We start from the raw sequence: 23,515 nt of genomic DNA on the forward strand, positions 1-23,515 counted from the left end.
AATATATGAATAAAAAAAACGGTATTTATCAGTAAAAACTATCACAAAAGTGTTGCACGTTGAAAGATCTACACCTTTCCTAAAGTAGAAAAATGGTATGTCTTATAAAGTACGTGCTCATTGTTGGCAGTAGAGGAACTACTACGTTTTAACGCAACATCCAAAAGAAGCTGCAGGTGGCGGTAATGAGCTGAGATTTGTTCCACTTTTTGCGGCAAAGCAAGATAAGGAGAAGGAAGATAAGGAAGATCGGTGAATTCCTGACGGAGGACTCGTACCGGTAATTTTGCAGTTGCTCAAAATTTTACATTATTATTATGTGTTTTATGTGTATTTATCTTGGGTATAGTTTACTACAGTTTATTACAGAAAGCTATGTAATCCCAGTCACGTGTCTTCAGCACGTTAGGAACCGCTGTGACTGACTGACTAGCTCTACCCGTGGGCTGTTTACTTGTAAGGGGACGAGTTTACACCACACTTCCTTTAAAAAATAAGGCATTTAAAAGTTCGTTAGTTTTAACGTAGTTTTGATGGAGAAAGGAATAATAAATATTGTTAAAAAATCTTATTTGACATGTCAAGTAAGGATCGGCTTTAATGGGAAGGGTAATTTTTAAGAAGCGGAAGTGTGGGCTCAGTTACTTGTGTTTTGAGCTGATAAGACGTAAATAGACCGGTTGAGAGCAGTATCCGTTACCAAACGAAATAATAGAAGGGTGGAGCTTAAAAATAACTATTATCTTGCTTAATTTATTAGTTAGTTTTGTGTGCTATTTTGCTTTTAAGGTGCCAAATGAAGATTCTGATGGTGTTTGATTTTGACCACACCGTGGTCGATGCCAACAGTGACACTTGGGTGGTCAGGTAGGTCAAGAAAGTCTTACTTCAGCTCTTTCCATGTTTCTTGTCATCTGTATGTATTATCTTGACAAAGATTTTCTGTTGCACTGCTCCTGCTACTACTCTGCAATTACTGTTTTATACTAGGACCTTAATACACCATTAGAGAAACACTATAGCTGAGTTATCCTGATTTCTCTTATTTATATATTCCTTGTGTCAGGTGCCTTCCTGATAAGACACTTCCTGGCTCTGTGGAGAATTCGTACAGAAAAGGCTACTGGACTGAGTACATGGGCAGGGTGCTGAACTACATAGGTGAGTCTGTCATGCTGTTTGTTTTTGTTTTACTACTTCCTGAAATCTGCCTTCAACATTTTCTAATCTATGCCCGCAGGTGAGCAGAAGGTGAGCCCAGACAGGGTTCGCAGTGTGATGGAGACCATCCCCTTCACAGCTGGAATGACTGAGTTGCTGACATTTATAGCAGAGAATAAAAGTGCCATTGACTGCATAGTCATCTCTGATTCCAACACCTTGTTTATAGAATGGATTCTCCATGCTGCAGGACTCCAGGCGGCTGTTGACAAGGTTTTTACCAACCCAGCTAAGCTCAATGAGTTGGGCCACATTGAGGTGCAGTGCTATCATTCTCACGCCTGTGATCAATGCCCTGTCAACCTCTGCAAGAAAAAAGTCCTGGAGCTTTACCTTTCTCTGCAATCTGATGCCGGCGTGGAGTATGAGCAAATCTTTTATGCGGGGGATGGGGGGAATGATCTCTGCCCTACTTCCTGTCTGAGAGGCCGTGATGTTGTGATGCCAAGAAAGGGATACACTCTGGAGAAGCTGCTAGCCAAACTGGAAGGTCAGGAGGGCAACTTTTCTGTAAGAGCTAAAAACATTGCCTGGAGCAGTGGCACTGACATTCTCCGGGAGCTGAAAGCAAGCATGCAGTCGTAGCCGTGGCACATGAAATATTACAAATATTGAGCCTGCACTGCAGGATCCATTGTGCCGCCTGTATTCTTTTTTTTTTCATATTATAATTCAAAATTTTAGAATAGTTTATGAAATTTTTAACTTATTTAAAACGACAGCATTTGCACATGTAAACCAGTCTTTTAAAAAGGGTAATTCGTCTGCAGGGAAATTTACCTTTATCTTTTATCTTCATGATCTTTACAATTTTTCTAATTTTCCGTGGTGATCGAAAATAGAGGCGCCTGAAACCACTAACAATACATAGGCAGTGTGTCACAACAGCAGCTTTTACATGTGCAGTGTATGTTAAATACTACGTAAGAATTCAGTTAAGATTATATTTAGTATAGTATTCAAGATCTGTTGTTGGGGCTGATCCAAGAAGCAGAGATGAACCAGCAAGTTAACTTGATCTGATAAAGTAGAAGTCAGGGAAATTTCTGAGCAGATTTGAGACATGGATTAATTTTAGTCCCAGACTACAAGAAAAATTAAAAGATGTCTCCATTGTAATGTTTCTGGACTAGGGTTTCTAGAAAGGTTCATGTTAAAGGCATTTTATTAATATTTGATACGACCTTTACTTTTCAAAATTTTTAAGGTATTAATTTATTTTATTTTTTATTTTCCCCAAACCACGAAAGAGCCTCCTGTTTTACACACTGACTGATGTGGATTTCTTCTAAAAACACTTTGGAAATCAGCTCACTGGTACTATAATGCAAATTCATGCCTGTCAAACTGTGTCATCTTTGGTGTTTTTTACTACAGAAGTGGGGACATCATTGTGTTTTTGTGACAGGCTGCTAATAAACATGTTCTAATAATAGGCCAAAAGATAAAAATTTTAATTCATTCTTTGTTTTGTGGGTCTCAACACACACTTGCTCAATTTCCCAACCTTGAATTAAGCCTGGTGATTAAACTCTTTACTCAGTGAAGACCTTCACTGATGTTCTTTTCTTTCTTTTTAAAATTTTATTCATTTTGTGAGCACCAGACTGTGTTTGGGAAACTGGCTGACTGGATATATGTTAATATTTCCAAACCAATGAACAAACAATGGGTTCTGGATATCGCATTTAATTAAATTTGGTTTATAGTTTACAAATGTTAGTTGTCTCTTCACATTATGACCGAAAGCTTAAAGCACTCCTACTAACTTGAGTAATTTTTCTTTATGAATCTGAGAAAAACACTATACCAGTTCTTCCCTGCTATATTCTGTGTAAGACATTTTGATTTCTGAAAAGAAAAGCACTGATGTTACTGATGGCATTATGGTGTGTTATATTTAAATGCTCCAGACAGTGTTACAGCATGCACCATACCAGGAACTTGAAACTGCCAAATGGCATGAAGTTGTCTGTCTTAGTGTAAACTGACTAAAAATACGTCTGTAAAAGGCACATTATAATGTAACTAATACATACTTTAAATAAGGTGCTTTTGTCAACATTTTGAATGTAACATTTTTACATGAACTTACCTCAGCTGATATCTGCCTCATTTAGGATTTTGCTCAGGTTTCTTGTGGCCAGTATGCATTATCTGAATAGACTATTCAGTTTTTATGTACAATTTCAACAGCCGTGCTCATGGAGACATATATATGTATATATGCATTGATTGACTTTCTGTTGCCACTGTCAAAAGCCAGTTTGATAAAATAATATTTTGTGTTGTTAATGTGTAATTCCAGTGATTAAATCAAATTAATTACCTCTTTGATTATTTTTTCTCAGGTTTTACTCAAATCCTTCTAGAGGCAAGTCTTACATCTCACCAGCAGTGATAAAATATTGGGGCCATATCTTTAAAGTATTATCTCCAATATATTTCCAAATTAATGTAGTGCAAATATTTTCCACTGCAGTAATTAAGATGGTTTTGTAACACTGTGATGGTGAGGTGAGATTTCATTATATTGTGAGGTATTGCTTTAAATCGTGTTTCACAATGAACAATTATACTAAAAATACTAAATGTAGTCCAATAGATTTTTGAGGGGTACTGACTATACAGACTCATAAATGGATGAAAACAAGCTTCTCGTTAGAAATATTAAATGAGAATTGAGAATGAGACAATTATGAGACTAATTAAGATTAATTGTTGTCCTAAAATCTAAAGTAATTTTACGACTCAGTGACAAATATAAAAGCTAGCTTCTAGACTCTCTAGATGAAAGGATAAAATGAATTGAATTTAACGACACATATACATATATACTAGGGGTGCAATGATATTCGTATCGATATTGAACCGTTCGATACAGTGCTTTCGGTTCGGTACGCATATGTATCGAACAATACAACATTTGTAATTTATTTTATCAACTTTCCTTCTGATGATGCTGTCTGTGTTGAGCGCTCAGTGAATCTGCGTTCGACTGCTCCGCCTAGGGTCGACAGTGCAGCCTAGGCGGAGTAGTCGAACACAGATTCACTGAGCGCTCAACACAGACAGCATCGTCAGAAGGAAGAGTGCAGGGCAAGCTAGCGAGACAGAAGTTAAGCTCTCCTTACAAGATGGACCTCCCCCACCCTCATTCAGATCTGGCGTTTGGAATTATTTTGGTTTTCATGTGACGTATGACCCTGAAGGTAAGCGAGTCATGCACTAAAGTAAAACAGTATGTTGGATGTGCCATGCAATGCTCAATTACATGGGTGTGAACTAGTGTGTTAGCGCAGTTAGCTCGTTAACGTGTTGGCCGTCTAGCCCCATGCACGGGGCGATCGGCGGTAGCTCGTTAACGGAGATTTGCCGTGTTGTGGCGTTAATGTCATTTCAACGAGATTAACGCTGACAGCACTAGTGGGAACACAACGAATATGACTGCACGTTTACGCCGACATCATCCTAGTGCAAAGACAAGTGGAAGCAGACAAAAAAAAGCAAGCATGCTACTAACTTTAGCCGAGTCATTTAGACAGCTGTTTAATATGCTGCTGAGAATATAGCCCAGAAGAAGCGGATAGTATAGCTTTATTTTGGAAAGAGACATTTCTCTGTAATAAACTCTCTTTTCCAAAGATGAGTGATTCCTCAATCAGATACAGGGCTCGCAATATCGCTAGCCCGACGTCCCGGGGCTAGCGATTTTTTCAGTCGGGGTACCAAAATCTATCTCTGCCCTGCCCGTCGGGCTATTGTAGGAAAAATATATGTCAATGCTTTTGCATTCTTTCGGAAATGTAGCTGGGTAATTATGTCATTGGCATCGGTGAGCCACTGTCAATATGTGACATATTGAAATCGCGTTTGAATTTGCGCTTGTTTTTTTGCTTTCACTTTGCAATCGCGCGAACTGTGTATAGAGAGCGACAGCACTGATCTGTGAGTGATGATAATTTGTGCACCAATTCCTCTGACATCGTCTTATTAATCGTTAGCTTACTATGCAAACATGACAAGTGAAATCTCCCGCAGCTTAAACATGTGAGAGGTTGATCGCGCAGAGAATCGCTGAGCTTATGTGAGTGCGTGTGTAAAAGCATTTCAGTTCTGCTGAGCCAAATAAGACAGGTCAGGGTGAAGAAGTGACAGCCAAAGAAAAGCTTACCACAAAACGGAGAAGTTATGACAAATCAGACTATAAGGCAAAAAGAAAGTGCAGCTTTATGGTTTCATGGACAAAAGAATTTCTGTGGCTGCAATATGACGAGCTAAATAACCAGGGCTGCACATAAGTGGTCCGCAGGTGCGCATTCGCTGTCAAAATAAAAAACACGCACAAGGGTTAGGGTTAAATTTAAAAACTGTACTTTTGAGTTAAAATATATATTTATAATTTTAATAAATGACAAATTAAAAAGGCATGAACATTTTTTTTGTATCGAAAAAATATCGAACCGTGACACCAAAGTATCGAACCGAACCGAACCGTGAATTTTGTGTATCGTTGCACCCCTAATATATACATACATATATACACACATATGTATGTATACGTATATACATGTACACACACACACACACACACACGTGTGTGTATATACACACGTGTATACACACACTACTGATGATGTGTCCCTAAATCTTAATATGATAATCTAAATCAGCTCTCTAATCCCCCCCCCCCAAAATGGCAGATTAGCTTGGGTAAAAGACGGAAAGTTGAGGCACACAATGATGTGTGTTGCTGGTAAAGTAAAGTTTCTGGGCTGCCCTTCCTCATAACAGCCATCTCTTAAGATTCTCGCCTTTTAAAGCAATGCATTATCAAGGACTACAACATTTGGTCCTTTTTCTTGCCCAACACTAGCCCAAAATATTTAATCCTCTGGGGTCCAGGGTATAATTGACCATTTTTCACTATTTTTGAGGTTTCCTCTACATTTCACCTTTAAAAACTATTTACTTTGCCTTGTTTGTGTAACCGAGGACAAGGGATGAGTAAACGGGGCAAAGAAATAAATTGATAATTTATTTATTACATTAATTAGACATACAAATTCCCAGTTATTTCCAGACAGGACTTACAAAACATCCGGCTGATGCACATGAGACTTACCACACAAATGGTGCGAAAAATAACACAACACTGCAAACCGTTACACCCCGTTTAGCGACACTGCAATCGATTTACCTGTGGCACGCACTGCATTCAATAAGATGCCACACACACTCCAAACATGCTAAACGTCACAAATCTCACAATCTCGAAAAATCTCACGAAACTCACTCTCTATTGCTGTCTTCCTTTCTCTCTCTCTGGACTTCACTCCTAAAACTTCTCCGTGTTCCTAAGCAACCAAATGTCATGTTGCCATATTATTTTTGATTGGTCGACATGGTGCATTTTTCCACCAACACGGACGGGCTGTTTTTTGTTTTGTTTTGTTTTTTGCTCATAAGCAGAGAGTGCTTACTAGCGCTGTCCTTAGACAGTAAACGTGACAAAACTATTGAGGAAAAAACGCCACGTATATATTGTTTATCATGACTATCAACATAATTTAAAAACTGGTATATATCACCTTGTTGCTTTGTCATCTTGAAGTGGTCATGTGATTGGCTTATCATGACTACTTTATTCTTCCTCTGTCAAAAAGCAGCACTCATGTGATTGTTTTGCCCCCTAGCTTTTGTGGTGCCCAAATTTATGCACCTACTTGATTTTGTTTAAACAATTATTGCACACTTTCTGTAAATCCAGTAAACTTCTTTTCACTTCTCAGATATCACTGTGTGTGTCTCCTGTATGACATATTTAACTGACATTTTTTTATTGTAACAACCAACGATTTATACGGGAAAATAATGGCTATTAACAAGGTTGCCCAAACCTTTGCATCCCACTGTGTTAGTATATTTTGTCGTTAGTATAATATGAAATAAATTCTACATGTGTCAAGTCGTGTGCCAACATTTGCTGTGTAGTAGAACTGAGACATTAGTCATTATAAAAATTTATTTGAAATAATATTAAAATTTACAAACAGAAAAACATTAAACATAAATATATAAAATATAAGAATTTACAGAGAGACAGGAATAAAAAGGACCCAGCTGCTCTCCAGAGCAGGAACAAGACTGAGGAGGAAATGCTCCGTTGAAGACTGGCGTGGCATCTTCAGGGACACCAGGATGGCCAGCTCCACTGCCGATGGACCGTCCTGGGACCTGTCCCTCATCTGCCTCGGAGCTGTCCTCCTCTGTGGGCCTGTAAAACACAGCACAAAACACAAAGAAATGAGAAGGCTGCTACTACACTGTTCCAAAAAATAGTAATGTCAAAGTATCTTACTGTATATCTTACAGTTTTGTACTGTCTTTCTAGAATATCATTAAATTTACATAAGTAGACTGTGATTTTACATGTCAAAGGTAAAATAACATAACATCACTGTAAATATAGTAAAACACAATTTACTTGTTTTTTAAATATATATTTTTTGTACATATGCATATTTAGATTGTAAAAATACATTCAGAAATGTATCATAATTTCACAAATATTTGTCTGTTATGTGAGAGAATGATCTGTTAAATTCAAATGTAATACTATGGAAAAATATATAAAATGATCGAAAATGAATGAAAATAATCAATAATTAAAGGAGTATTTCAATTATAATTTTGCTGAAAATTTCATGTCATCTTGGTCTGATTCAATGATTCAGAGATAACAAGTGAAAATATAATTAATAGGAATAAAAACAAAAAAAACAAACATATAAAACACTGCACGGCCACGCTGTGCTAATTATATATTTTAAAAAATAAATGTAGAGGTAGGAATTGCAATTAATAAAAATCTCAAAGTATTCACAACATTCCTGAACAGAAATAGGCCTCTGCACCTGGGGTGAGGGTGTGGCCATGAAAACAATGTGACATGCCATTGGATGTTGGGACACATAATAACATGACGCTAAGCATCGGCCAATGAATGTGAACTAACAACCACAAGGTCGTGGGTATGGCTGTACTGTAGGAAAAAATCCTAATATAAAAGTATTTTACTGTGCATTGTACAGTTTTGTTCTGTTCTTCTAGAATATCTTTAAAGTTACGTAGATAGACTGTGATTTCACATTTCAAATGTAAATTAATGTTAAATCACTGTAATGTAATAAAACATAATTTTCATGATTATTAACTGTATCTGTCTGTACATATGCATATTTAGATTGTTAAAATACATTCACAAATGTATCATGATTTCACAAATATCTGTCCGTTATTTGAAAGATTGAACTGTTGAATTCAAATGTAATGCTATGGATTTGATTTGATTTGATATACCTTTATTAGTCCCACAAGGGGAAATTTCATAAGGCTGCCGACCCATTGCACGCAATGGCGTCGCCATCTTACCCTCCGACCATACATACATTACACAAAACATCACATGGGGAAGACAGGTCAGAGAGGTATAACAATGGAAAATGCACCACATGAGGAAAGATAAAGAGAAAAAAATAACTCCCACCAGACTGAGCTCCAACAGGGAGATCAGTTTGAGAACAGAAAAAAACACCTCTGCACATAGCACATGAAAAAACTCTTAATACACCAAAGAACACAAGTATCACATAAGTATTATTATCATTGCTATTTAGGACGATCGTGGCTCAAGAGTTGAGAGTTTGTCTTGTGATCAGAAGGTTGCCGGTTCGAGCCCCGGCTCGGACCCTCTCGGTATTGTGTTTGTGGTCAAGACTCTTCACCTACCGCTCACTGGTGATGGTGCGATATGGCAGCCTCGCCTCTGTCCCAGGGCATGCAATCCATTAATATTTAAACTAACTATATATTTCTGTACATTTACGTATTATGATTCATATTGCCACATTCATTGACCTTGTTTATAGGTAATTTCATTGTTTAATCACATTAACATGTTCCTAATTTAATGTTTAAAATCACTTGAAAAGGCAAGATCCCATGTAAAATTAGCGCAACAAACTGTATTGTCATTACTGGAAATAACTGTATTTTTACAGCTACCTCCGTGCAACTGATATAAGGTGCAGTAAGCTGAAGACAGCTTCAACCGTCTGTTTGTTGAAAAATAGTAACGCGACCGCACCGCATTTTCTTGTTAGTAACGGTAACGGCGCTGTACTCGTTACTGAAGAAAGTAACGCCGTTAGTGACGCCTTTACTTGTAACGCCATTATTCCCATCACTGCCAAAGCCATAAGCCTTGGTAATTTTAAAAACATGATAATTTCATTGCTGGAGGTGGACACCTTAACATGGGCCTCTATGGGGACTGAGTCACTTCTGGAGCCAACCTCAGGTTACAATTAAAGGAAATGTGTTTGGTACTGGCTCACTGGCTTCATTTTTCAGCCCTGGAGGTTGCTGCTTGGGTATTTAGAACTTCATGGTAGAGCTGTATTGGTTTGGTGGAATGATTTACCAAATTTAATTTAGGCTGCTGTTGTCAAATTTCGCTTGGAGCCCAGCCTCTGAGTTACTGGACTAGTTTGCACTGCCTCTGTCTATTTCTCTTGCTTGATTTTTCACTTGTTTCTCCAAAAAAAAAAAAGAAAAAAAAAAGGAAGAAGAAGAAAGAAAAAAAGAAAATTACAACACACTTGTGTATTACATCACACCTGGAAGGGTTTTTTTTCTCAGTTCTTGATCTGCTGTGCTTTGGATTGTGCCTCAGCGGTACATCAGTACGGATTATAGTGTCTGCCAAATGAATAAATGCAAATGGGCTGTTGTCACCCAGACTTCAATCAGTGGCAAATGAAGGACTGATTTATCATTTCTATCCAGAGAGGCAGTTACATCCTGTGGAGATGCAAAGATATTCCTTCCTAAGACTGAAAGCCCCCCACACATCAGTAGGTTGGCACAAATGCATCACGGTTGGAACATAGATTTAGAGTATGAATCAGGGCCAACAACTCAATTGCACTTGTCTAAGATCTAACCTGGTATTACAGTCCAAGACAAGCAGGCTTTGTTTACTCTCTGAATTCACTCTTCAGTAGCAAGAGGGTTTAGATGAGGATTTTTGTATTAAACGAAGATGCTTAGAAACAGCCATCTTGAATACTGAAGCTGTCAAACTTGGGTACAAGTTTTCTGAATTTGGACTATTTTCCTTGGAAAGTTTGGCAAAAGATTGTTCGGAAGCAGTCAGTTTCATTCCAACATATGATTTTTGCATCTGTAACTCATTTGGTATGCATAGTAAAGGAAACTGGATGCAAATGGACCTGCTTTCCCATTTTTCTTTCACAGCAATACAACCAAAGTAGGTCGTCTTGCATGTTTTAGAGTTGGGAGACCTTTTACACCTTTCAGGATTCCTCTCCTGACAAAAAAACAAAGAAATTAGTCTCTCCTTCCAGGATCAAAGCAGGGATCGTTTGGTTGTTAGAGGAATGTGCAAACTGCTACACAGTGGAGCTGTTAAAGTAACTATCATGCAGTAAAAACAACAATAACAACAAAAAAGAAACCCACAAATAATATAAATGTGTGGAAGTAAAGGGCAGGTCCTCTTCACAAAAATGTAATCATGAGATTGGCATTTAGAGGTTAACTTTCATAAGAAGTGCTCAAATGTGTACAAACATTTTAGTTTGAAAGTAAAGATGTTATTTACTTCTCTCATCCAAGCTGCTGGGGGCAGACGCGGCGCTTGTGTTGGCCTTGGGTGACTCGTGTCTACTCCTCCAGAGTCAACATAACCTTGCTGAACGTGAAAAGCTTGCTAAGGGCTGCTGACCTACTGCAGTTTTGAGCAGTGAAAGGGGCCTGAGAGGCCCTCCTGGTTGTGGACAAGTGCTTCAACATGCTAGCATTCTCTCAGCTCTATGCGCGCCCTCCTGCTGATGAAAGAAGCCCACAGGCTGCTAGCAGGCAGGTCAGAGATCAAATCTCTATTCTGCTTTTCTCTCTTTAACATTTTGTCAGGTGTTGAAATTATGTAGCAGATGGATCTTTTGGTTTCAAGGGCAACTATATCTAAGAAAAGGTGTAAAGTTTCACAGTGGATTTCAACCACCATAATATTACCCACATCCACGTAGCTGTGTTAGCAAATCTAGTCACAAAAAACAAATAGAAAAGACAAACTTATCTGAGATTTGTTTAGTATTAAGTGCCTGCTCTTGACTGTATGTGCAAAAAGACACATTATTTTTAATTTAACCTTTTTATTAAAATAAATCTATGATTGTCACGCTGTTGCTCCCTGCAGAGTATGGGATGTGCCTGGTGTCTTTGAACAGCAGGCTGCGCATGGTAGGGGGCCAGACCACCCTCACTGAGTGCTTCAACCCAGACACAGAAGAATGGATCCCACTTGTCAGCATGAAGGAGAGAGGGGTAGAGTGCAGGGCGGTGACCATGCTGGGCTGTGTGCAAGTCACAGGGGTTTCTTCCTCCACTAAAGGGACCTACCTGCAGCGCATAAAGAAGTATAACCCTCATACACAGATACAGAATATGAGAAATTGTTAGAGATGTGCCTGGAGTGTAAATTTGCATGGCTGTATCTGAGTTCATGATGGTACATTATGTGGATGGATCAGACCATACTGAATTGCAAAAAAAATGTAAGTTTAATCAATCATGCACTTACATTTCAATTTAAAAATGACAAATATTAATAGATGAGTAAACCTATTTTTCACTGGATTTATTTTGTATGATCAGTGATGGAAAAGAACAGATCTAGGAAGCACCATGTGTCTGTTGGACATTGGTCATGGTTACAGCAAAGTAAAATGATTGAGACCACCAGTGAAAACGTATTTCTTTTTTATGTAATTTAATTTGCTTAAATGAATATGGCTCATATTTAATATTTAATAATTCATTATGATTGAACATTTAATTATTTCTGAAACGCTGCATAAGTCAGAGAATCCCAATCAATCTGTAGTTTTATTTGTTCTCTGTCTCTCTTTCTCTTTGTGTGTGTGGCTGGGTGGGGCTCGCTAAGGTACACCCTGCTCTGTAGAACCTGGTTTAAGTTAAAAAATGTAAAGGGACATCATTAAACTGGGGAGGTTTTCATGAAAGGACACCTGAGATTAAGTATGAACTCCAAAAACACAAGCAGCACTGCGCTTTGTGCCTCTACAACACTGCTAAGAAAAGGTTTTGTGGGCTGATGACACTATATTAATGACTTCAGGCTCTAAGGTGATGGATGAGCATCAGGATTTGAAGCATGCTTGAAGTGTACAGTTTTTTTTAGTGTCCCAAAAACTGGATGGATTGTGCTTCGTTTACCCGATGATGACCTCTCATGATTCCTTCCATTGAGGCATTTCATTGTCTGTTCTTAAGCTGCTTTCTTTGTTTTCTGACCTGGAAAACTCAAGCACTTGAAATGAACTGGACCTCTTTTTGGTTTATGAAGGCATGTCACCTCTCATCCAAGAGGCTTTTCAGTTCTGATGCACTAAAAGTGTTTAACCCTTAGTGGGCTTGTCCCCTGGGAGGTGGTGTTGAGAGTGGTTAATCCACTCTCCAATCCTCTGCTCATAGTAACTTACATGATGGGGGTGGGGTAGGGTAATGTCTCACAGTGGATTCACACCTTGGCCCGTGCGACATTAACAACTCACACCTTGACTCACAACTTGACTCATGTGACTGCAAACGTCTTACATGATTACATGGTGGGTCATTTACTCTCAGGATCACTTCTGAGGGGACAGCTCCAGTTGTGGTTACACACCTGTGACTTTCAGTCAGTTTTTACTGGGTAATAGTTAGAATGTATCTTTATTTTGAACTTGTTAAAATAGTATAGCAACAACAACAGAAAAAAAAGGAGACAAACAAATAATATATCAATATAGTGCCAAATAAATATTGTGAACACGGTAAACAATCTGTTTAGTTTGGCAATATCAGTGATAGCATGTTAGCAGAGTTAGTATGTTAGCATGCTAATATGAGCTTTAAGCTAGAAGTGCAACACCCTCTAACTTTGTCACATTCTTCTTTTTGAAAGAAATAAAAACTGCAATTTATTCATTTTTTCTAAAATTTTTTAATTCAGAATTACTCATAGTTATGGCAATTGTAAAAAGATTGAGTTCCAGATTGTCTGATTAATTGATAATCTGTTTTGAAATGGAATTAGTGCATGTGAAATTGCTAGTGCTGGATATTTATATAAATAAATCTTTTACTATTAAAGTTTGCGGTGTTTTAAACTATAGAAAGAGGAAGCAACTAAAGTGTGACACATTAATTATACTCAGTGACAGCAAGTCTGGCATTGGCTGTAATAAAGCAAATATGCCTTTGTAAATCATGTGAAACCCTATTAAGTATGTGCAGAACTCAGTCTGAACTAACATGACAAATGCTTACCCTTTTCTACCAATTACTCCTACATCCATGCCCATTGTTCTCTTTGACAATAATGGCCTAGATCTAAATCTCCTTGACCCATTTAATTTCAAGTTCCATGCAGGACTGCATAACTCTGCTCTTTCTTGCAAGTTTGGTGCCCTCTGCAGCATTGTCGGCGTGGGTTCAAGTCAGAGTAATGAGCAGAAGCTGCCAAGTGATGGCAGTGTTGTTCTATATTGAGTAGACTTGAAAAGCAGTAGAGTTTGTGAATAAAAATGGCTCTTACACACGCTTTTGAGATTTTCTTACATTTTGAGACCAAACTCAGAGGAGCTTTGCTCTTGACAAGCAAGGACATGAACAATCATAAAATCAATGAAAGAGCTGATGGACAAGAAAGTCGTGGTGAATTGCCTTTGGATGTAGCCAGAGTGAGTGATCATCCCTTATCAGGTGTGTGGTGCAGGATAAAGCCTTCTCATTTAAACTGTGTTACTTGCAGAATACAGTTTTCCCACCCTGTGAAAGCCAGAAACCATGCAGAATTTATCAAACCCTCAGAACATTTTGTCAAGTTACCCTTGAGGAAGGCTGTTAATCCTCAGCAGTAGTTAATATAGCACACTGCAATGGGGATGGAACCCGTGTTATTTTATGCTTTCATATTAATGTAACAGTTTCAAATAATTTAGCACTAATATCAGCCCATAACAATGGAAGACAATTAAACTGTGTGATTCTGTAGTTGCACATAGCTGTCAATAGAGGTTGATAGAGGTCAATGTGACTAACAGGAAAATGAGGAGGGCATTTCTTTAAACACCCAGCATATTCTGCTCCTGTTCCTCCCTTTCATCCGCCCTCTCACCCAAGTTCTGCTCAAAGCCCCGATTCTTGTTGTTTTCGCCCACTTAAAGCCGATAATGAAATGTATGCACTGGGTGATGCAGGCGATTTATCAGAGCAGATGTGTATCTAGGTGAGTGCCAGACCAAGTCTCTGGTGCACAGCGGCCTGACAGTTCAAACTCCACACCGGCTTTAGTAGGGAATCCTCGCCTCGCCTCTCACCCAAGGGTTGTCATTGCCAACGTATGTGCCAGCCAGCCTTATTACAATTAATTAGCCGATGCTGAAATGTTCTCACACTTCAGAAGCGATCATGTCTCATCTTGGCCAGCGAAAAGGCTGCTGGTGGGCTGTTGTCATGTTGGCTGGCCTGATAAATCTGGGATGACAATATACTAGCAAATCATGTTTTTTTATAAGACCACTTTAATCTTCATGTGATATTTTACTCTGAACTAAGAATATTACAGCTGTTGAGAAGTTGGATCGCTTTTTCCCCGGGCACCTTATGATATTTTCCTTCTCCTAAGTTAACATTATAATATTAATCTTATATTTGCATGAATATCTCGCATGTTAATAATAGTATCCAACTTTAATATACCACTATTACAGTTGCGCACAATGCATAGCAGGGAATATATAACCTATATAGCCTGAATTAATAAAAAAATTGTTTTACAGATTCTACATTATATTCATTGGCTAATTTATTTGATCCCGATCACGCTGCAACGTTCCATAAATCCTTATTAGATGTTACAGATAAATTTTGGTTCCATTCTTCTAAAATGTGTTTGTTTACAACAGTTTCTCTTCCTGAGGGCTACAGCATTAAATCTGCTAGTGTGTTAGTGTGTGACTGAATATTCCATGATGTTGCCTGCATTATGTTGCAAGATTAATTGTAACTTACAAGCTGGGCGTAATTCAGTTCACTCTGTTCATCACACACATTTTCAAACTGGCAAGAGCAGATGCCTTACTCAGTTGATTAGTCAAAATGGAAATGATGCTAAACCACTATTAGGTCCATTGCGTGGGACCTGATGCAGCTGAACTTGACTCTTGTACATTGCTTGCCTAATGAGGTGTCTAGTATTCACAGATATAAGCTTTACTTGTAAGTCTTTGATTGGGAATTACAGTAAGTGTTATTTCATAGTGTTTCTGTGAGAGGTGTCGTTGCTTCACAGAATATTTTGACCACTTTCTGATTGAGGCAAAAATGACCCTTTTTTAACCATGAAGTAGTAAATTGATAATGAAATTTTCACTTGCTGTAGGTAACTGGTGTCAGAAAATAGAACATTATATGCTATTATTTCTTTTTCTTTTGTCTTTTTTTGTTTAAAGCAAATTTGGTTTTATACATATTGCAGCAGACAATATTGGTGGATGAGACGTGTGTGCAAAAAAGTGAAGAAAAATCCTGAAAAAGAGAGATATTGGTTTAATTTATCTGATGTGTACACAAGTGGTCTCACAGCAAAATGGCACACGTTCTTGAGTTTGTCAAAATTCCTATTCCGAGATTGTAACTTTACCGTAATCGCTTGCCAGTCTCATATTTGCGCCATTTCCAAATTAAACTTTGATTCTCAAATGCAAACAACTACAGAGGCCCCACTGAGAATTAGAAAATGTTTCCAGCACAAATAAAGTGATCAGCTGGTCATGCAGATGTTACAACAAAGAGTAACGTTATTAGTTAGCACTAAGCCAGCTAGCGAGCTAGCTGAAGTCTAAAAATGAAATATTAAAACAAAGAAACAACTAAATACTAGGAAGAGTTAGTCGACATATTTGCCACTGCATGGCTAGCTGCAGAAGTATCATTAAAGTAATGAAGACAACATATTTGAGAAGCTTTGGGTGAGGGGTGGTTAAATAGATACAAGACAGTCTTTGCGGGTCAGTCATTGGGGAACACCTACACACCTGTGAGTAAATGAAGGGCAGACCAAGCTCATCAATTAGGACAAAACTGGAGCCGACAAAGAGATTCAGATGGCTCTATCCACAATGAAGTTTGTAATTAACATCTTGCTCTATGATTCGAAATATTTGCTACCAAAATGTCACAACCCCAATCAAATCTGATCAAATCTGTACACCATAAGCTTTTAAAAACTGAGCAGAAAAAAATGTTAACAGAACAGTGGCCAATTTTGAAAGGGACTCAACAAATGAAATAGAAGATTAAACACAGAGGCAGGTTCACGTGTTGTCAATGGACTTCAGGACTTTCAAAACGATGTTAAGAGAAAATACTAGTAAAAAAGTAGTACATGCAAAGAAAGCTTGCTAGTCAAGGCACTGCTCTTTTATAAAACTCCCATTTCTAATCTCTGAGAAGACTGTGTACTTAAAAAAAAAAATCCAGAGCTGTAGAGACATAACACACTTTATGACCTGGCTCTTTTACTTAAAATGAATTCCTTTATGAAGCTGGGATCCTCAGTCAGAGGTGACTTTTATATGCGGTGCTGAAAGATCACAAATCATAATTGGACCTCATCTCACCAGTCTCATCTGAGGAACCAGACAATGGTGATGTGGCAGAGAGCTGATGGGAAGAGAACAGCTTTATCTCTCCAGCACTGCCATTAGTCTCATGCATCTTCACAACATCTGTACTAGATGAACACAGAGATGCATTCAGCCTGTGGTAAGGGTAGGTTTTTTTGCCCATCCTGACCCCCGCTGTTCATCCGCTGACATCAGTGTGATGAACTGCCTGTCAGTGAGTAAAACAATTTGCTTCTAAAGGATGTGTTTGTGGAACTATGTGTGAAAACTGAAACTATTATATTTCTGATGCCTTAGTTTTTTTATGCAGCTGAGCAGAGACTGGAGATATGTGGGCCAGTTGTGCAATAAAACACCACATTGTTGTTATTTTGTGGTTAGAATTAACCACTGCTCATTTCTTGTCTCCTATCAGATACTATTGAGTAATTTAAGGTACTGGCAATCTCCTTCCCCCTTCATTTCCTTCTCTGCAGGCTGTCATTTACTCTTCTCTCATCTCTGAACTCATAATCACTGTCACTCAACACATCTTCACCTTGACACATAAATACTTGTATTTTATTGTGTGCGCTTGCCATATTTGCAATACAAAAGCGTTAGTTTAAATAGAGTGTTATTTTAAAAAGTGTTGATCCTAGAAACTGGTGTCAACATTGTTACCATAAGTTATCAACCCTAAGGCTAAAATATACAGCTTAATAATAGGTTTGATAATATGAAAAATAAATACTCTGATGAATCAGAACTAAAGTATTCCTCTTCAAACATATTCATTGCCAATGATTTAAACTGAATGTGAGGTAATAACTGGTCATGGAAAATAACCTTCTATCATCAGTGGTTTGGGGTTTGACAATTAAAAAAAGGTCTGTTTGAGTGGTAGCAAAGACTATTTCACAAAACCTTGATGGGAAATTCTAAAGCAGCTTGAAGTACCCATATATTTACCTTTCTTCTGTTTGTTGCTGGCTGGGTAGTGTTCAGAGCTATTGGGGAACAGAAAATACAAAGAATGAGCTTAAAGTCCAAAATTTTTTGTTGATGCAAAACAAGGCGTTAAGTCTCTGTGGGATCGTCACTATAAACAACTCTTTGTCATTATATATACTTCATTTTTTATTGCATTGGCACAGAAAGCTGCCATTAATTGCAACATAAATTACATAAAAGATAGCAAAGTGTGAACATAACCCCCATAACCATTTGTCTGAAATACTACCTCAAGTCTGGGAAACATATCTGAAGATCCATTTCTAGTTAACATTCTAGTTGCTACAAAAGTTTTCTTGCAGAACTTTTTTTGTTAAAAAAAAGAGTCTTTGGACGGTGGGAGGAAGCCGGAGTACCCGGAGAGAACCTTTTTTCACTTAATACAAGATATTTTAGCTTAAAATAAGTGAAAAAATCTGCCAGTGGAACAAGTGAAAAATCTCTAGTTTTTCTCTAGTTTCAAGATTCACTGTCTTGAAACAAGTTCCTTTAGCTTACTGAAATGTTGCCCTGTAGCTGATTGTGTCTTATTTTAAGTGTAATGAGATAATTTTGACTAGAAATAAGACAAATATACTTGGTAAGATTTTGAGTTTTTGCAGTGTATATATTAGGGATTTTCATTTACATATATTTCCCTTCATATCCCATATGAGTGAACATTTGGTTTAGAAGCTTTGATAAAACCAAGGTTGGTAACTCTTTCTCAGCTGTCGTGCCAATGAGCTCAAAACCCTGAATCTGAACTGCTTCACTGCTGAAGACTGCTGCGACTTTAAAAAGTTACATATTAATGTCTCAATTAAAGGTTGAACAGTATACTGTTACAATACTGAAATACTGAGTTCATTTATTTATTATTATTTGGTTTATTTATTATCCAAAGATATCAAATTAGTGTAATTGCAAAATCAAAATACCTTTATGTGGTGAAAAAAGAGATATATCACACAGTCCTGTTTGGAAAGCATAAAATACTTCAGATTGAAACCCACAAAAACTTGACATCACACCAGACGAGGCCCCCTAGGAGATCTGTGGCATAAGGGGAACTCTACCACAAGTAGAAGTGGCCAAGCAGAACCACAGAAGACACAAAGTGAGGAGATTCTCATTCTTGAACAATTCTGTTGCATGCTGCATGAAGAGGTCAGTGTATGGGTCAAGGAACTGCATGTAGAGCTGCTTGAGGCCTACCTTGAAGCAGGACAAGAAACCATGACCTTCTTTCGTGAGACCAAGCTCAAATGCACTGGCAGCTCTTGTGTTCTATTTCAGATCCAAGTCAAACTAATACAAGACAGAGAAGGCAGCAAACAAGTAAAAAGTCATCCATCTCCATTTTTTGTCACTGTAGGCAGGAATACACATCAGGCTAGAATGTAGAAGGTCACACAAAAGATGCTAAGACTCACCATCTGTGCACTTTGATAAAGCCAGGAGGTATTAGAAAGTCAAGCAAAAGGCATAGATCCTGTGTGATGACCTGTGGGTGTTGCAAAATGTGCCCATGTGTTTGCCTTCCAGGGGAAGACGTTGTATCGGAAATGAGAAAGGCTTAAGTTCAAAAGGGGAAGAATCTTAAGATCAGTTCAGTGTTAGAAGGAGTAAGGTGCCAGTGTTTCAGGGGATGCAATCTAGCATCTTTTTGTCTTTAAAATCGGCAATAAATATAGATAAACCCAACCCTGACATGGCCAGTCTGGATTGTGTTCTACCAGCTATTTGTAAAATCATCTTTTCATTTCACTACTTCAAGATTTTTTTACCGCGTTTCAAACTTTTTGTTGTACAGCAGGTATAACAAATAATATTTGTGAGACAGGTTTAATCTACCTGCTCAGAAAGAGGCAAATGCTAACCCTCAGCACTGTTAGAAACCAAAAACAAAGCTCAAAGAAATTCACCTTTGTCCAGACACTCTAACCAAAGGCAATGTTACCCTGGGTGTGTAAATAAGGAAATCTTTGTAAGCACGCCATTATCAGCTGAAAAGGTCACATCACTGTTAGGATGATAGCCTGTAAAGAGTGGCAAAAAATCAGATATTGCAGGTTTAATAAGTGCCACAGGCAGGGAAGACTTTAGTAATGTGTAAATGACTTGGTTAAAAAAAGAAGTCGCTGCAGCACATGCTGATTACTGGCACACATGAATATCATGGGTTTCATTTCACTGAGTTTAGACTGAGTTGGACATACTTGACATACATTCATATCTTTATGGGGATGTTTCTCTTTGGTTTCATCTATGTTAAGAAGTGTAGAATTAACATTTGCATAATTCATGTTTAGTCAAGTGCGTCACAATATTTTCCCCATGATTCCCTAGTAAATGTATGTATGCATCATAATATAGTGATTCAGTCATACTTAATAGAACAATATGATCAACAGCAGACATTGTATTGTTATTCATACCAAACGAATGCCACTGTGTCTGAATTATTATTTCAGTTTAATAACGTATTGATACAATACACTCTCTAACTTGCTTTACCTCACTTTCATGTAGTTTGCCCCGGCCTGGTCTCGTGGCAGTTCACGGAAGAGTCACAAAATTATGAATCTACATTTTTGTGTTCATAAACACAAAGTATGACATTTTTTGTATGTGTGTTAGTGAATGCAGACGTGTAAGAAATTAATTTCTATAGGAAATATATTGAGTGTCTGAATTGCACATTTATTTTTGCATAGAAAGAAGGGAGGTATCACCATGGCAACCAGAAAGATAAAGATTTGAAAGACAAGGCTGCCATTGTGTTATAACCCAATCAATGATATTTGTCCTCGTGTTACCCAGTAATTTTAAATGCCTGATCTTATCGACCGATTTATCGATCCATCCATCTTTTTGCTTGCCGACTTCTTAAACAAGAACTTGTAACAGATAAACCCAACTAAGTAAATGGCTTGTATTTGTATAGCGCTTTTCTAGTCCCTAAGGACCCCAAAGCGCTTTACACATCCAGTCATCCACCCATTCACACACACATTCACACGCTAGTGATGGCAAGCTACATTGTAGCCACAGCCACCCTGGGGCGCACTGACAGAGGTGAGGTGACACATTTTATTAACATGAGCCAAACCTGGAGCTCTGATGCGAAAATCAAGATGATATAGGGCTCAAACATCCCTCTGACCTCCATATGAGGAACAATAAATATTTTTGGGAAATTCACATTGAGAAACACACACATACACACACACACAACAATGAAAATTTGTGTCTAACACCACCAATCATTCGATTAAATGTTATTACTACAGGATGAACGGCCACAAGACCAGATTGTTTCTTCCCTGTTAGTTATCCTTTAACCTCCAATAATTGTGGAGTAGTACTATTGTTAGAAAAACGAACAGGGGAATGTGTTAGTTAAGAGGACCTGCTTGTCTTAATAACAAATACGTGAATATAAAAAAATATGGTATCCATAATTCTACAAGATCTTAACAGAAAGCAAAGCCATAGCAATATTTTAAATTTCTTTTACATCCTGACTCCATACTTTAAACATTTTTTACACTTAATTGTCAAACTTGGCAGTTATTTGGACTAAATGATAACAGTTAAATTGTCTGCATGGTGAAAACTGTTTAAATTCAGCGAAAAGTTCCCACTGAGTAAAAGCTGTTTCATAAAAATCAAATTTTAAAGCCAGACCACATTCTGCCAGAAAGTTGATGGCAAACAAACAGAACTGATGTATTTCTCTCTAAAATGTGTTTAGGCTGTGGATGAGAAAGACTTGAACAGGGCGGGCATCTGACTCGCCACAGTTATAGGTCATCCTCCCAACAGACATGCCTCAGGAGAGGCCTGGGTTGTTCAGACATCATAGACAAAGTTGTCTGGTGTCAGCTTCACTCTAAAGCCAAGAGCATCCATTCACGTGGAGAACACCTTCAGATGATGAAAGCAGATGCCCAGTGGGAGTGATTCTAGACAACAGGACAAAATGGAGGCAACTGCGGGGTGGCACATAAAACCAGCTGACAGTTATGGATGTTTTAAGCCCTGGTGGGCTGGCACTGATCTATATATACATTTTTTTTTCAAATTCTTTGACCTTTTGTCTCACCACTACCAATAAAAGTAAGTTACCCTGGGGTGAAGGGCAGGAGAGGGCATCTATGGATCTCAAAAAGCCCCCCTGCAATGAATCAGAGGAAGCCACAACCCACAACCTTTTTTTTATACCCTCTGCATCCAAGCACATGCTCTGGTAAAACTGGTGTCCTTCTCTGGAGCACACAATCTTTTCTTTCTTTAGTTTGCTGCTAACCAAATGCTTTTAAAAAATGTCCCCCTCTTCCTTCTAAGCCTTTATTCTGAAAACAAGTGTATAATGTATTTAAATTATTAACACTGACCTACACTGACAAATAGTGCATGGAGAGGTATTTGCACTGAGACAACTTACAACCCTATGTGATGCTATATGCTTCTTATTATATGGTAAGTCTATATAGTATGTTTTTAGGTCTGAAAACAGGCTGCAAAAAACTGTAAACTGTGAAGGTTGAGAGGTTAGAGGAACACAATTAGACTTGCTGGTAGATTTTGTCTTAGGTTTGTTAAAAGATTTGGATTTATCATGGTGACACAGGCAGCAGGGCATTATGTGGATAAGCTTTGAAGAAGGCACTCCTGTGCTGAAACGTCAGCTTATGGAATAAAGTCTGTGTGGCATAACGGTCAAAGTATTCCCGCCTCTTTGCAAGTATTTTTCAAATACTTTTATTGTGTCACTGTGTGCTTATAATAAACTTAAGGATTATATGTAACTCTACTGTATGAAGTGTATGCACCTTGTGCAACAGTTCAAGGATCAGCCATGATTTATGTTAAAAAATGCTTTCAAATTGAGACTTTTGTGACATCTGTACTCTATAACTCAACATGCCTCTGTTTCAGTCGATGATCAGTAAGCAGGTGGATCAAAGGGCTGCAGCATATTTTCTAACAGGAACAAAGAAACAGCTTAAGCTTCTTGCAATCAGATTCTGGTGAAATACAGAATTCAAAACAAAGTTCTAGTTATGAATTATTGAGCTCTACAAAGTGAAGTTTGTGAGTACATTTGTGGCTTGCTGAATTCGTATACCTACAGATTGGCAAACCAGTTTTAAAGCGTCGAGATTCAGTTCCAGTGAAAAAAGAAAGAAAAAAGAAAATAATTCCATTTCCTCTTTTCCATTTTTTAATAATTTCTGTCTGGTTTTTTTTTTTCATGCTTTTAATGCAGAAAAAAACAACGACTCACATCTTTGTACATTTTGGAGTGCATTAGCTACACAATAGACTGCATGATGGCTACATCCGTGAAAGAAAGTAGAGAAGAAAAAGACCAGTTCACAGCAAAAACCTTGAACATATATTTCAGCAGTGAAAAATTTTCAAGGATCAGTCATAGTTCTAATTAAAAAATGCTGTTAAACTCAAGCTTTGTCACTTTGATACTCAGCATTCTGCTGCTGGTTCAGCTGTGGTGCTTTAGTCTGTCTGCA

The 23,515-nt window shown here is 37.9% G+C and overlaps 1 protein-coding gene across 1 annotated transcript; it reads left to right on the forward strand.

The window, feature by feature from the left end:
- Positions 1–165: 165 nt before the first annotated feature.
- On the forward strand, positions 166–3,549 carry phospho2 (phosphatase, orphan 2). Its single transcript, XM_082532111.1, has 4 exons — positions 166–280; positions 790–867; positions 1,067–1,161; positions 1,241–3,549. Exons 2-4 carry the CDS (start codon positions 797–799, stop codon positions 1,804–1,806), a joined length of 732 nt encoding a protein of 243 aa, XP_082388237.1. The 5' UTR covers positions 166–280; positions 790–796; the 3' UTR covers positions 1,807–3,549.
- The last annotated feature ends 19,966 nt before the right edge of the window (positions 3,550–23,515 follow it).

This window comes from Aulonocara stuartgranti (genome assembly GCF_965226115.1).
Source record: "Aulonocara stuartgranti genome assembly, chromosome: 1".
Taxonomy (NCBI): Eukaryota; Metazoa; Chordata; class Actinopteri; order Cichliformes; family Cichlidae; genus Aulonocara; species Aulonocara stuartgranti.